Source organism: Rhincodon typus, chromosome 1 (genome assembly GCF_021869965.1).
Source record: "Rhincodon typus isolate 14 chromosome 1, sRhiTyp1.1, whole genome shotgun sequence".
Taxonomy (NCBI): Eukaryota; Metazoa; Chordata; class Chondrichthyes; order Orectolobiformes; family Rhincodontidae; genus Rhincodon; species Rhincodon typus.
Window position 1 is genome coordinate 129,428,804 of NC_063332.1, and position 15,227 is coordinate 129,444,030.

General features: G+C 40.1%; 1 protein-coding gene across 3 annotated transcripts in view; it reads left to right on the forward strand.

Annotated features, from left to right (window-relative positions):
• The first annotated feature begins 2,306 nt into the window (after window positions 1-2,306).
• Window positions 2,307-15,227, forward strand: part of gatb (glutamyl-tRNA(Gln) amidotransferase, subunit B) — a 65,696-nt gene continuing 52,775 nt past the window's right edge. The window contains exons 1-5 of one of the 3 annotated variants that reach the window (XM_048600904.1): window positions 2,307-2,676; window positions 5,463-5,607; window positions 9,552-9,665; window positions 11,416-11,614; window positions 12,012-12,134. In XM_048600904.1, the coding sequence (XP_048456861.1) occupies window positions 2,549-2,676; window positions 5,463-5,607; window positions 9,552-9,665; window positions 11,416-11,614; window positions 12,012-12,134 (709 nt within the window). In that variant the 5' untranslated portion in view covers window positions 2,307-2,548. The remainder of the gene's footprint in view (window positions 2,677-5,462; window positions 5,608-9,551; window positions 9,666-11,415; window positions 11,615-12,011; window positions 12,135-15,227) is intronic. The other 2 variants (XM_048600898.1, XM_048600911.1) reach the window with 2 other exon arrangements.

Here is a 15,227-nt window from a genome sequence, read left to right on the forward strand (position 1 = left end):
TGGACTTGCCTAAAGGGATTCTGTAGAATCCCCATCATGGTAGACTCCAAAGTTTAAAGTTTGAGAAGATTTGTAGCTCAGGTTGTGGATGAGGTTGTAGACATACTCGCCGAGCCAGTGGGTTTGGTCATTTGGCTGCAAACATTTCGTCACCCTGCTAGGTAACATCGTCATGCGTGTCTCCGGTTAAGCGTTGATGTTCTGTCCTGCTTGTTATTTATATACCTCAGTTTGCTGGGGTGATTGGTAGTATTGGTAGGGTGACAAGTGATTCTGGTTGTGTTGTGTCTTCCTGTTGTGGAACCGACTACCCTTCCTGGACATAATGGTAGAACGCAAAAACAACGGGGAACTCCAGACTAACGTTTATGGAAAGACCACACATACAGACCAAATACTTAATTACACTAGCAACAACCCCAACACCCACAAACGGAGCTGCATCAGGACACTATTTAAATGAGCCACAACACATTGCATTAACCCGGAAGTATGCAAAGCAGAACAAGAACACTTATACGAAGTCTTCAAAAGAAATGGATACCCAAAAAGCACAATCTGCCGTTACCTCAGAGACAAACCACAACAGGAAGACACAACATGACCAGAATCACTTATCACCCTACCATACATCAAGGATATTTCAGAGATGACCACAAGACTACTCAGGCCCCTAGGTAGTAGTCCAGTACAGTAGTCCACAAACCGACAACCATCCTACGATGAATGTAAAGGATTCCATACATAAAGTAAGGGTGATGTTGGGGAGTGGGCCTAACTGGATGAAGATAGGGTGCTAAGTGAGTATGCTGTGCAAAAAGAGGTAGGATTCCAAGTATCCAAAACTGGAAAAACTGGGGTAATATACAAAATACCATGCAAGGACCGTGAGGAACACAACACAGGCCAAGCCAGAAGAAAACTGACTATACGGATACATGAACTCCAACTAGCCACCAAGAGACATGACCAATTCTCACTCGTCTCACTACACACAGACAATGAGGGACACGAATTCGACTGGGACAACACATTGATAATTGCACAAGCCAAACAGAGACGTGCCAGGGAATTCCTGGAAGCCTGGTATTCCAACCAGAACTCCATCAACAAACACAATGAATTAGACCCTGTGTACAAACCACTGAGAAACAAAACCGGAAATAATACTAATCACCCCAGCAAACCGAGGCATATAAATAACAAGCAGAACAAAACACAGACGCCTAACCAGAGGCGCACTGACAACGTTACCTCGTAGGGTAACAAAACATTTGCAACCAAACACACCGGCTCAACGAGCATGTCTACGACGTCCAACTCCAAAGTAATTGTCCCGGAAGTTGAAGATTCTGCTGGGCATTTCCTGAATTTCTACAAAAGCCTCGATTTAAGTCAGAGGATTCAAATGGTTCTAATGAAATTAAGTAGATTTCTTGGCTAACTATTCAACTGCCCACCTACTTAGCTCATACCCTGCCCAACTATTTCTCCCCTAGACCACTTACAGTCTCCAAACCCTGACCCAACACTTCCCCAGAACATGACCACCCCACCCCCAAGGTGACCTGATCCCACTCCTTCCCACCTTAAGTCCCCTCGTGTGTGACCCAAACAGCCCCTGACACCAGGTCCAACCCCCCATAACTAACACCCACCCTCAGATCCAATTTCACCTACCTATCTTAAACACTGCAGCATTCACCTAGCCACCTGGCACCCTATCCACTTGGAATCCTACCTCTTTTCACATAGCATCCAACCCAGCTGTCACTATACTCACCTAGCACCCTATCATCATCCAGTTAGGCCCACTCCCCAACATCACCCATTCTTTATGTACTTAGTGTATGACAGAAGGTGGCTGTGAGGACATTCAGAACCATGCAGCTAACTGCTGTGAAAAGGGGGTAAGGGTTGCCTTCCTCCCACGAGGAAAAATTGTCGTAAGGGAAGAAAGCCTCCTCACTTCTGAAGGAGCCCTGAGTTGAATCTCCTCAGAAATGACGAGCTCCTTTGAAGGATGAAAATGGCAACGAGTGAGATTCTGCTCTGAAGAAGGTGCACTGGTCCCGAAACGTTCACTCTGTCGTCTCTCCACAAATGCTGCCAGACCTGCTGAAGTTCTCCCAACCGCCGCAGCTTTTTTTTTGCTGAGGTTGCCACTCCTTTAAAAATCCAGCCAAACATTCCGCATCCAATGACCCTTATACGAATAAACCGGAAGCTTTCTTTGAGATAGCAAGAACTGCAGATCCTGGAGTCAGGGACAACACAGTGTGGAGCTGGAGGAACACAGCAGGCCTGCCAGCATCAGAGGAGCAGGGTTCGGGGCCCTTCTTGATCCGAAACGTCAATTATCCTGCTCCTCTGATACTGCCTGGCCTACTGTGTTCCTCCAGCTCCCACAGTGTTGTCCCGGAAGTTTTCTTTGCAAAGCGTCCTGGGACTTGTAGTTCCAAGATCCGTTGACTAAACAGGATTTTGTCGTCCGTGAGAACTACAATTCCCTTGAGGTCCTGTGTGCCTCCTGCCGGTGTGAATCATCATGGCGCCGCCGCTAGTTAGTCTGTGCGCATGGTGTCAGAGAGCGCTCACGAATCGAACAGCGAACCGTTTAACTGTTGTTAGAGGCAGCGCGCGCTCTGCAGCAGCAAGGGATGGTCGCAGTAAAAGGTGATAGTTTAAGGAATATGTTTAGAGGTATCTGAGTAAAAGTAGAGTTGTGGCATCGTATGGATGTTGCATTAAAAGCGACCGTTTGATCCACTGCCTTTTATACCAATGTCAAGAGTCGGATTTATAAACCGGTGTTGAGAATATTCAGCCCAGATTGACCTGCAATCATCACATAAACATCGATAATTTCATTCTTGTGTGGTGCAGAATTGTTTCATTACCCAGCATGACGATTATTACATTTGTATGTTTTTATTCTGATTAATTGTTTTTTGAAATGAGTAATGGGCACTGCCAGATATGTCGGAATAGGACGTAGTCGTACTAAAAAAGGTTTGCTAATCCGTGTTTTATTGGTCGGAGCAAAAATTGACACGATTCTCATCACTGCAGGGTAAACCAATTTGCAACTGTTTACAAACACGTTTTAACAAAATGGTGCCCTTTAAAAGTGTCTAGCAAAGTAATTTACGGGGTTTATTTGTGTGATTTTGTTGTCAAGTTGAGTTGTTAAGTAATTTAATTTTTTAATTAGTGCATTTTTTAATTAGATCAATGCTCACAGCTGTTATTGCACAAATTTTAATCTCAGACTTTTTCAACATATGAAAACTGGCATTATTCTATTTTTGTAAGGGTCTTTTGTATACAGGATGTAGATTTTCAGGCTATATACCATTCATTAATAAGTTCCACATCAGAATAAGTAAATCATGGTGTACGGAATCCAAGATGATCCTCTGTGTGATGCTAACTAAATCAACTCACCTGTAAGAACGAGTAGAAGTAGGCTGTTGGCCCATCAAGTCTGCTCTGCCATTCTGTGAATTCATGGCTGCTGATTATCCCCAACTCCACTTTCCTGCCTGATTGCCATAATCTTTGTTTTTTTAAAATCTATCTATCTCATACTTAAATATTCAGCCTTGTCATCCTATGCAGTAAAGAATTTGACAGATTCACCATCGTCTGAGAGAAAATAATCCTCATTTTAAGTGGGTGACCCCCGAATCTGAGATTATGTTCTCTGGTCCTAGACTCTCCCACAAATGGAAACAATCATTTTGCATCTGCCCTGTCTAACCCTCTCAGAGTCTTATATATTTTAGTAAGGCCTCCTCTCATTCTTCTAAACTCAAATACAGGTCCAACCTATTCAATGTCTCCTCATCAGAAAATCAACCTGGTAAGCCTTCTCTGGATTCTTCCAATGCCAGTACGTATTTCCTTAGATAGATTCACAGTATTCTAGATGTGGTCTAACTGGAGCTTTATAGAATTTTAGCAGAATGTCCTTTTTTTAATACTTTATTTCGATTGAAATAAAGACCAACAGCCTATTTGCCTGTTACCCTCCTAAACTTGTGTGCTGGTTTTCCTGCGATTGAGGACCCCAAATCCCTCTGGGCTGCAGCTTTCTGCAGTCTTTCCCCATTTAAATAGCGTCCAGGTCTTTTATTCTTTTTGCCAAAGTGCATAACCTCACATTTGCTCACATTTGCTCACATTATATTCCATCAGCTTAGTTTTTATCCATTACGTAACCTGTCTCTATCCTTCTGTAGACTCTTTGTGCCATCCTCACTACTTGCTTCCCACCTAATTTTGTCATCTGTAAACTTGGTGATTACTAATTTCACTCAGCCAAGTCAGTGCTATATATTGTAAATAATTGTGGTTCCAGCGCTGATCCCTGTGGTATTCCACTAGAAGAAAAGGGTGGTGTGCTGAAAATGGCCCATTTATCCCAACACTCTGTTCTCTATCCATGCTACTATACTACCCCCAAAACCAACAGCTTATCTTATTTTTGGCCTGCTGTGTTCATCCAGCCCTGCACCTTGTTAGCTCATCTTATTAAGTAGCCTTATGTGCAGTACGTTAAAATTTCTTTTGGGAATCCAAATACATAACATCTATTGACTCCCTTTATCTGTCCTGCTTGTTACCTCCTCAAAGAACTAATAAATTTATCATTTATCATTTCCCTTTCCTGAAGCCATGCTGATGCTACTTGATTGTATTATGTCTTTGTAAATGCTCTGCAATTAAACATCATTTATAGTAGTCACTAATGTTTTTCAAATTATACTAAGCTAACTGGCCAGTGGTTACTTTTTATTGTCTTCCTCCTTTTTTTGAATAAGGTGTTTCATTGGTAGTTTTCCAAAAGGCTGGATGGGACATTCTAGCTAGCTTTGTTCAGTTATTCCACAAACAAAAAAATAATTTTTAAACAGTGCATCATAAGTGTTGCTCTGTTTTCAATTAATCTAATTATTTAAATTGTATGTTTGAGTGACCATTTGTTTGAAGTAAACATAATTCATGGCATGTGTCTGTTTTGTGAACCAATGCTTTTACATTTAAAAATTTTGTTTGAACTTTATTAATACTTAGAGAGAGGCTTGCATTTATAAGAATACCTTACACAATCTCAGGATGTCACAAAGAATTTCACAGCCAATTAAAGTATAGGAAATGCAGAATCCAGTTTCTGAACAGCCTCCTACGAGTAACAATATGATAATGACGACAATCTCTTTTAATAATATTGTATATGTTGGTATATATTGGTCAGGACGCTGAGAATAACTGCCCTGGTCATCTTCAAAGTAGTGCCATTGGATTTTTTTAACAGCTGGAACCTTGGTTTTATGTCTCATGCAAAAGGCAAAGTCTTACCTAATTGTGAGATTTCCTTTAATTCTGTAAAGCAACTCTAATTTAGATTATTAGCCATATCTATGTCTCATTTTAAACAAAAAATTCTTTCCTTCCAGCAAATGGATGGGCGTTGTGGGATTGGAAGTCCATGCTCAGTTATGTTCCAACTCCAAATTATTCTCTGGGTCCCGGGTTCAATTTTCAGCACCTCCAAACTCATTGGTTTCATTTTTAGATGCTTCACTTCCGGGCACATTACCCGTGAGTATTTTCAAAGTTTCCATATTGGACTTGTTGAAGTAGAAATAATGGTATTTTAAATAAATGACCTTATTCTACATGATACCTCTTGCCAAATTGAGTTTTTCTTGTGATATTCTATGCACTCCTCCAAACAAACCCTGCTTTAATGTTTTCAGACGATGTGATGTGATAGGCATGTGGTCCCTTGTTACCTGAATAAAGAAACTAAAGCTGCATAGATAAAGATTGTGGTGGAATGAATAGGGTAATTAAAGTGAATTAATGGGTGAAGTGGTGGACATAGTGCTCAAATTGGCATTAGAGTTTAATATCTCACTGGTTACAATTGTTCATGCCCATTGTTTGTAAGAATGCTGGATTTTGGTGACTTATGAAGTAAATGCTATCGAGTCTGATGAATCCATAGTTCTCTTCTCACAACGGAAGCACTAAAGAAATTTTACCATCCTGTTTTAGATCTGGAAATGTATGATGCCTGAAATGATTCTCAACTTGGGGCTCCATGAGGACCACTCAGTTCCTGACCTCATTACTGCCCTCGTGTAAACATTGGCAAATGAACTGCACTCCAGAGGTGGGGTGAGGGTGACTGTTTGTTTTTGATAGTAAGGAATTTGACAGACTATGGCATCAAGGAGTCCTAGCAAAATTAGAATCAGTGGAAATCAGGAGGAATATCCTCTGCTAGTTGGAGTCATAAGCACGAGTAAAAATGCTTATTTTTGGAGATCAATCATGTCAGCTCCAGGACTTTTCTGTAGAAATTTCTCAGCGTAGTGTCCTAGGTGCAACCATTCAGTTTATTCATCAATGACCTTCCCTCCATCATAAGGTCTGAAGTGAGGATGTTTGCTGATGCTTGTACAGTGCTCAGCACCATTCATGACTCAAAATACTGAAACAGTCCATGTCCATATGTAGTAAGACCTGGACAATATCAAACTTGGGCAAGTAGCATTTACACTGCACAAGTGCCAGGGAATGATAATTTCAAATGTGAGGATCCAATCACCCTCCCTTGATATTCAGTGACATTAGCATTAGCGTTCAGGCTCGTGTGCCCGGCCTTGTCATCCTTGTCTGTATTTTTCCTTTTTTGCTTTTCCCTTCTTCTCAAACTTATCTGATAATGAGAGCTCTATGGCAGGAGGTGGCTTTGATGGGGTCCAGAGCGGCAGTGCATTTTTGGAGGCAGCTTGGCTGCAGAGATAACAAAAACAAAGTTGCTGGAAAAACTCAGCAGGTCTGGCAGCATCTGTGAAGGAAAAAACAGAGTTAACATTTTGGGTCCGGTGACTCCTCCTCAGAACGAGATTGTTAGTCAGCCTGTGAAGCCTGGAGCAGGACTTTCGTTTCCGTGTGGAGTGGGCCCCTGACAGCAGCATGGTGTGACCTGGGTAGCCGGGTGCAGGACACTGTCTCAGTGGCATGGCATGGGCTGGGAAGACTGAAGCGGGACTCTGGTGGCGATACGCTGTAGCAGCAGAGAAGGAAAAATTGGACTCTCTTTAAGTGATCTTTTTTTATTTTATTCTGTGAATAGAGCTTATGTACAAGCGACGGTACGCACTTTTCACTGTATTTTATATTGAATGCACGTGACAATAAAGGATATTCATTCATTCATTGCTGAATCCCCTCCTGTCAAAATTTTGGGAGGGCTACCATTGACCAGAAACTGAACTGGACCAGCTAAATGCTGTGGCAAAAAGAGCAAGATTGCAGTGAATAACTCGCCTCCTGTCTCTCCAGTGCCTATCCACTGTATACAAGGCACAACTCAGGAACATGATGGAACACTCTCCACTTTCTTGGATCAGCTCCAACAGTACTCGAGAAGCTTGACATCCACAAAGACAAAGCAGCCCACTTGACTGACATCCAGTTTACAATTTTCCACATTCGTTCCCTTCACTTCTGATGTGCAATGGGAACAGTGTGTGTACAACTTCAAGATGCACTGCAAAAACTCATCAAGGCTCTTTTAATAGCATCATCCAAATTTGCAAACTCTATCATTTAGAAAGACAAGGTCAGCAAAATGGAACACAGCCACTTGCAAGTTTTCCTCCAAGTCGCGCAACATCCTGACTTGGAACTAATTTGCTGTTCCTTCCCTATTGCTAGGTCAAAATGCTTGGACTCCCAAACAGCATTGTGAGCGAACCTACATCACATGGATTAGAGTAGTTCAAGAGGCAACTCACAAGTACCTTCTTGAGGAAATTTAGGGATGGCAAATATGCTGGCCTAGCCTGTATCCTACAAACAAATAAAAAGGTGTTTTGCATTAATTTCATTGTTACAATTCTGTTTCTTTTCCTTTGCATGTTTTAGCTCTAATCTTATTTTTAATCTGTTTTGTTTTATCATTGTAGCTGTTCACTACTCTACATTTCTAACTCCATTGGATGAGACTTTTTCTCTTGTCCCATTGATACTTGCTTCAGCCTTGCTCCACCAACTCTTTCGTCATTTAATGTTGTCTGTCTTCTGACCTCCCTACTTAGATTTGTTTAAAACCTATGTAGGGCTGTCTTTATAATCCTAACCTATTGAGCCAGTATAATGGAAAGCATGTTAAAAAAGCTATTGATGTTTTTGGAATTCCTCAAAATTACTTTATAGTTAAAATGTAAACAATAAAACAGTGATGCGTGATTGGTGATTTGTCAAAGTTGGAGATTCCCAAGTTTTGAAATGTAGAAAAATAGAGCAGAACCACATCCAACGCATCAAGGTGTGAAGGAACAATTTGTAAGAATTGTCAGGAGATTAAAATGCTTGCAAGCACAATTTAAATACATTTTACATAAGCTAAAGCAGCTAGAACTGATATGCTTGTCAAATTGTCATGTGTGCCCAAATATTTGTCTGCATATATGGAACATCCCTTTTCTGCCTCAGAAATCTTCAAAAACTTTACATCTTTACATTATGTATTCGGAGCTTGATTTAGATACTTTTTTCATTAACTATCAGTGTTTAATAAATTTTTGTTTTGCTGGCTAAGTATCCTTGAGAATGCATTGCTGAACAGTCTTCTTGAAGTGCAGTAGACCATGGGGTATGCCCAAAGTACTGTTGGGAAGGGCAGTTGAGGATTTTGATCCTTTATTATTGCTGGAACAATTATTTGGTTGAGGATTGTGACTGGCTTGGAGGGGAGTTTTCAAGTGATGGTATCCCTCCCCCTCTCCATCTGCTGTCCTTCTAAGCAGTAGAGCTTGCAGATTTGCAAGGTGTTGTTTAAGGCAACCTTGGTGAGTTTATGCAGTGCATCCTGTGGATGTTGCATTGTTCGTTGGTGTACAGCGTGTGAATATTGAAACTGGTGCATGGATAAACCATCTTGAACCAAGTTAAGTCTCCATTCCCAACATTTTGCCCTGCTTTGAGTCTTCTAGCTTATTTTTTGTATGAATAATTAACCTGCTCTGACTGAATGTGATTACACTTATTGGTTCATTGCTTCTTGCCAAGCTTTAATGCCAGTCTTTGCAAAGTGCAACCATTGAAGTCGAGCAATTTCTTTTAAGCTAGTCCATTCTGATTTTCACAGGTTTAAGAGTTTTGTTTTTTTAATGCTTTTAGTAGAAATCAAATTTACATCAGGTTGATTTTGTCTAAATTCATTCCGTATTTAGCAGTGCAAGCAGTTGCACATGACCTTCACTGACTTATCTCAATATGATTTTTTAATGCGCCCCCATTAATTTCATTGTAAATAACAATGCACTGTTGAGCTGTGAATGTTTGTGTTATCAATCATGCTGACAGAAAAGAATTAGAATTTAATACATATCAGGGAATGTTACACGAGCAGTGTATGAAATTATGTGATTTCTTCAATTGGGGCAGAACATGTTTTTGAATTGAATGCCTTTCATAGTGACAATCTGTATGTTTACAATATAATTATATTTCTTCATCCTTGAAAGGTTCTTAACAAACACTGTGTCGAAGCAGCTGTGATGACCGGGTTAGCCCTAAACTGTACCATTAATAAGAAATCTAAGTTTGACAGAAAGCACTACTTCTATGCTGACTTGCCGGTAAGCTTGTGCATGTATCAAGTAACTTCTATTAAGTAGTTAATTTTTTTGATGTACTGAATGCTCTTTTGATTCTAAATATTTTCAAAACATTTTAAATGCATAACTTATGAGTATAGAATAAGGGAGAAATAGATCATTAGGTCCCTTGAGCCTGTAAGATGTTCAGAAAAGTGAATGCTGGTCTGTTTGTGTTTCAAATTTTCCATATTTCCTTCTACCCTGATAACCCTTGATTCTCTTGTCTAACAAAAATCCACCTACCTCTGCCTTTAAAAAATTTAATGACCCTGCCTCCTCTGCCTTCTGAGGCTGCGAGTTCCAAAGTCAAGCAAACATCTGATGGCAAATAATAATTTACTTTCGGCATTAAATACAAACCTTAAGTGACAAATTCTTGTTGCTCATGAAATGCCTGTGCTTCACCTTGACCTTCATTTTTGCCAATTGCCTTACCACTTCTTTTGAAGATGGGACACCGTTTCAGGCTCAAGTTTTCTTCCTTTTGCAAACAATGGTATTAAAGCCAGTTGTAGGCCTACTATCAATCCTGCCAAGATCAATTATTGCCACAAGGTCAAGGCATCAGACCTCTTGCATCAATCCTCTTAATCGTTGCCATCTTCTGGGCTAGTTTTGATCATCTGAAGGGGTCAGAGAGGTATTTTAGAATAATTTATTCCTCTTTATAATATGAAGATCCATCAGTGTGTCTCCTTCTGACTAACTGTTGGAAGCATGCAACGTTGCATTGCCAGTACTACCCCCAAATGTCCCGATATATTCACATTCTCTCCAAAACTACATCCAATCTCTCCCAGATTTCGTATACTTGTGTATATATAGGAAGTGGTAGGTGTAGTGGTAATTTAAATGGATATCCGGAACCACCATGCTAATGTTCTGGGGTCATGTGTTCAAATCCCACTATAGCAGATGCTGAAATCTGAATTCAACAAAAGTTTGCATAATGATGATTCATGTAACTACTATTGATTGTTGTAGAAATATATTTGATTCACCAATGTCCTTTAAAAGGGGAAATCTGCCATCCATCCTTCCTATGTCTAACCGACATGTAACTTCAGATTCACAACTCTGTAGTTGACTCTTGACTGCCCTCTGAGAAGCAAGGATACGGACAATAAAAGCAAGGATACGGACAACAAATGTTAGCCTAGCCAGCGACTCCCGCGTCATATGAGCAAAAAAAAAATTCCCACACTACCAACTGTTGTGGGTTTTATCCATTTAGCAGGAGGCTTACACGAGTAGTCAAGAGAGATTCTCATTGCTATCCAAAGGTTCTGTTGAGCTGTTCAGCAGTTGAAAAATAAATAAGAGTGCAAGTGTGTACCTGAGTGTTTGTGCTCAACTGATTTTATTATGCTTCACCCATCCATCTCTATTTCTTTAGCAATTTTTTATTTGAATCCTCTAAGTGCTGCTTTATTTGCTTTTTTGTAACCTGTTTTTAGTTTCTATTATATTGCTATTATAACACAGTTACAAAGTAAATGCATAATGCATGCTATTCTATTAGTTTATTAATGTCAATTTACTGACAGGAGATAAGTTAAAAATGCAGGTTAACTTTAAAAAGAATTGTTGAATTATTTTTTTCTATTTATGAACACATCCCAAAGGAAATATTAAAGATTTGTTGCAACTAAATGTCTGAATTTTATCTGGTTCATGTCAAGAATCTTGTGCAAACATTTTGACAAGTGTTTTTTGTTATGCATGGTAGGTTGGCTATCAGATTACACAGCAGAGATGTCCAGTTGCCATCAATGGAAGTCTTGCATATAGTCTTTATGTTGGGAGAAACAGAAACCATTTGGTACCTAAATTGGTGAGAATTAGACAAATCCAACTGGAGCAGGATAGTGGCAAAAGTCTTCACGATGATGCAAGAACCCAAACGTTAATTGATTTAAATAGGGCTGGTAAGTACGAAGAGTAAAATTCACAATATAAAAAATGGCCTTTTACTAATTTTTACATGTGCAAGTATGAGGTTTATAAAATTGTGTGGTAGGTTGTCTGTTAATTTTTAGGTAAAATGAAGGGATGTAAACTGTGAATTCATCCCTTTTTGACTGGGCAGCTTGGTTGCTATGGGGCCAAGAAGGGCCCAACTTAAAAGATTTGCCAAGCAAAGTTCAGTGTTCTTTGACTGTAAAGTGCTATGGGATGTTTAGCTGATATGATAAGGCACTATATAAATGCAAGTCCTTTCACTTCAGCATTTGTCTTTTTTCAATCCAACTCTCCCCTTTCTGCACTTACGTTTTGACAAAAGCAAACGTGCAATTTTGTTTGCTAGATGTTATTTGATTGCAGGGGTTGGTTTGATGGAGATTGTTATGGAGCCAGATATGTGTTGTGGCGACGAAGCAGCAGCAGCAGTTCGGGAACTCCAACTTATCCTACAAACACTTGGTACATGTCATGGAAATATGGCAGGTAAAGAAGATATTTTATAATTCTGAAATAGCTTGCATCAGGATATTAAAAGTGACATTAAAATGTAAACTTCATTGTTAGAAAACAGCAATTTTGGCAAGAAGAAAATGAATTAGTCTTAGTTATTGAGTTTGTGTCATTGAACAAAAGGTGCAGACATTTGGAAAGCATGCTAACTTGTCAGCTTTAACAGAGAAAGGAAAGAAATTATAAATGAGAAACTGTATATATTGTTACTTTGTATCAGTAGAAATACTATATGTAAGCATGTACTTAATCAGTCCCTGCCAAGAATGCACACCAGTGTGTAGTTCTAGTTGTAAAGTTGGCTAAAGTGCTGAGGTACACCATCTAAGTGGTCAACATTAGTTACCGAACAGTGAATGTTAGTAGGCTATTTAACTGTGAAAGACGTCACATCCAGAGTCAGTCCTGACCAAACTGAATGTACTATGTAACTTTGGTCTCTGTACCGTAAGAAGCAGTTGCATCCAGTTTTTGATTCTGTACCTAAAGAACTTAGAACTCCTACAGTGCAGAAGGAGGCTATTCGGTCCGTCATGTCTGCACTGACCCTCTAAAGAGCATCCTGCCCAGACCCAGCCCCCTGTTGTATCCCCATAACCTTACGTTTACCATGTCCAACCCAACTAGCTGACACATCCCTGAACACTACAGACAATTTCAGCAAGGCCAATCCACCTAACCTGCACGTTTTTGGATTGTGGGAGGAATCCAGAGCACCCGGATGAAACCCATGCAGACACGTGGAGAACATGCAAACGCCACACAGGCAGTTGCCCGTGGCTGGAATTGAAGCTGAGTTCCTGGCATTGTGACACATTAGTCCTAACGACTGAGACGCCATGCCGCCCTTACTTGCATTTACTTTCACTAGAAAGGATGGAATAAAGTTTCAATAGATATATTCTTGAGAGAAGATAATTTTTTTTGAGAAGAGATTGCATAATTTATATTCTGTTTTGTGTTTTAAAAAATGAGACATTATCTCATTGAAACATCAAAGATTCTGAGAAGATTAATGGGTAAATCCTTAGAAGGTATTTACCCTTGCTGGAGAATTTACAATTAAGATCCAAAATATCAGGATAAACTGTTAGCCATTTAATACCTTAACTGAGATGAAAAATTTCTTCACTCAGAGTTGTGAATCTTTTGAATTCCCTATCTCAGAGGGTGATGGATGTTTCATTATTGAATGTAGTGAAGACTGAGAAATTTTTGAAGTCAAAGTGAATTAAGTGCATTGAGTATAGGAGTTGGGAGTTGCTGCAGCTGTACAGGACATTGGTTGGGCCACTTTTGGAATACTACGTTCAGTTCTGGTCTCCCTGTTATAGGAAAGATGTTGTTAAACTTCAAAGGCTGCAGAAAAGATTTACAAGCATGATGCCAGGGTTTGGGGATTTGAGCTATGGGAAAAGGCTGAATACGCTGGCTATTTTCCATGCAGTGTCAGGCTAAAGAGTGACCTTATAGAGGTTTATAAAATCATGAGGGGCATGGACAGGGTGATCAGCCAAGGTCTTTCTCCCAGGGTAAGGGAGTCCAAAACTAGAGGGCATAGGTTGAAGGTGAGAGCAGAAAGATATAAAAGGGACCTAAGGGGCAACTTTTAAATGCAGGAGGTGGTGCATGTGTGGAATGAACTGCCGAAGGAAGTAGTGGAGGCTTGTACAATTACAACATTATCGGGATGGGTATATGAACAGGAAGGGTTTGGAGGGATATGGGCCAAATCCCAGCAATTGGGACTAGATTAATTTAGGGTGTCTGGTCGGCATGGACGAGTTGGACCGAAAGGCCTGTTTCCGTGCTGTACAACTCTATTACTGTAAGTCATATGGGAATAGGTTGGCTCAGTAAAGTTGTCCTAGTTTTGGGGTTCAAAATAAAAGAAAAAAATGCAGTTTCCAGTGTATAAAATTAATTAAAAAATTCAAGTGAATGAACAAAAGATTTTCCAATTGTTATTCATTTACATGATACAAGTAGAGGAGAATGCCCAGATTTATAATCTCTCATGCTTTGTACAATTCCGAACTTTTATCATTCTCTTGAAATATAATGTCAGTTTGAAGCTGGGAAGCAACTATGGGTGGTTTAAATGACTTGTGATTTATTTACATTTTCAAATACATTAAGATAAAGAGGTTGTTGATTTGTTCGCTGAGCTGGTAGGTTGGCTTGCAGATGTTTCATCACCATATTTAGGTAACATCATCAGTGCAACTCCAATGAAGTGTTCTTGGTCTGTCCCGCTTGTTATTTATGTGCTCTGGTCTGATGTGGTGCTTTGCCTCATTTCTGGTTCAGCTTCGTAGTGGTTGGTATATGGGGCCTATTTCCACACGTTCATTGATGGAGTTCCGGATTGAGTGCCAGGCCTGTAGGAGATTCTATGTGTGACTTTAGTTGGCTTGTCCTCGGATGATTATGTTGTCCCAGTCAAATTGACGGCCTTTTTTGTCTCAGTGAATGGCAACGAGTGATAGTTTGTTATGTCTCTTGGTAGCTAGTTAGTGCTTATGTACCCTGATGGCTGGTTTTCTCCTTGTCTGTCCAATGTAGTGTTTCTGGCAGTCCTTACATGGGAGCTTATATATAACGTTGGTCCTGTTAGTTGTGGGTATGGGATCCTTTGTTCTTGTCTCTAGTTGTCGCAGTGTAGCTGTGCATTTGTGTGCTACTATGACTCCTAGTGATCAGAGTAATCTGATGGTCATCTCTGATACGTTCTTGATGTACGGCAGAGTCACTAGTGTATCCGGGCGTGCTGTGTCTTCCATTGTTGTCTGTTGAGTAAGTACTGGCAGACTAGCTTTTTGGGTAGCCGTTTTTAAAACGCTGTGGATGACCACCGGATTACTCTGACCACTAGGAATCATGGTAGCACACAAACCCACAGCTACGCTATGACAACTACTGACAAAAACAAAGGATCCCATACCCACAACTGACAGGACCAACATTATATATAAAACCCCATGTAAGGACTACCACAAACGCTACATCGGACAGACCAGGAGAAAACTAGCTATCACGGTACATGAGCACCAACTAGCTACCAAG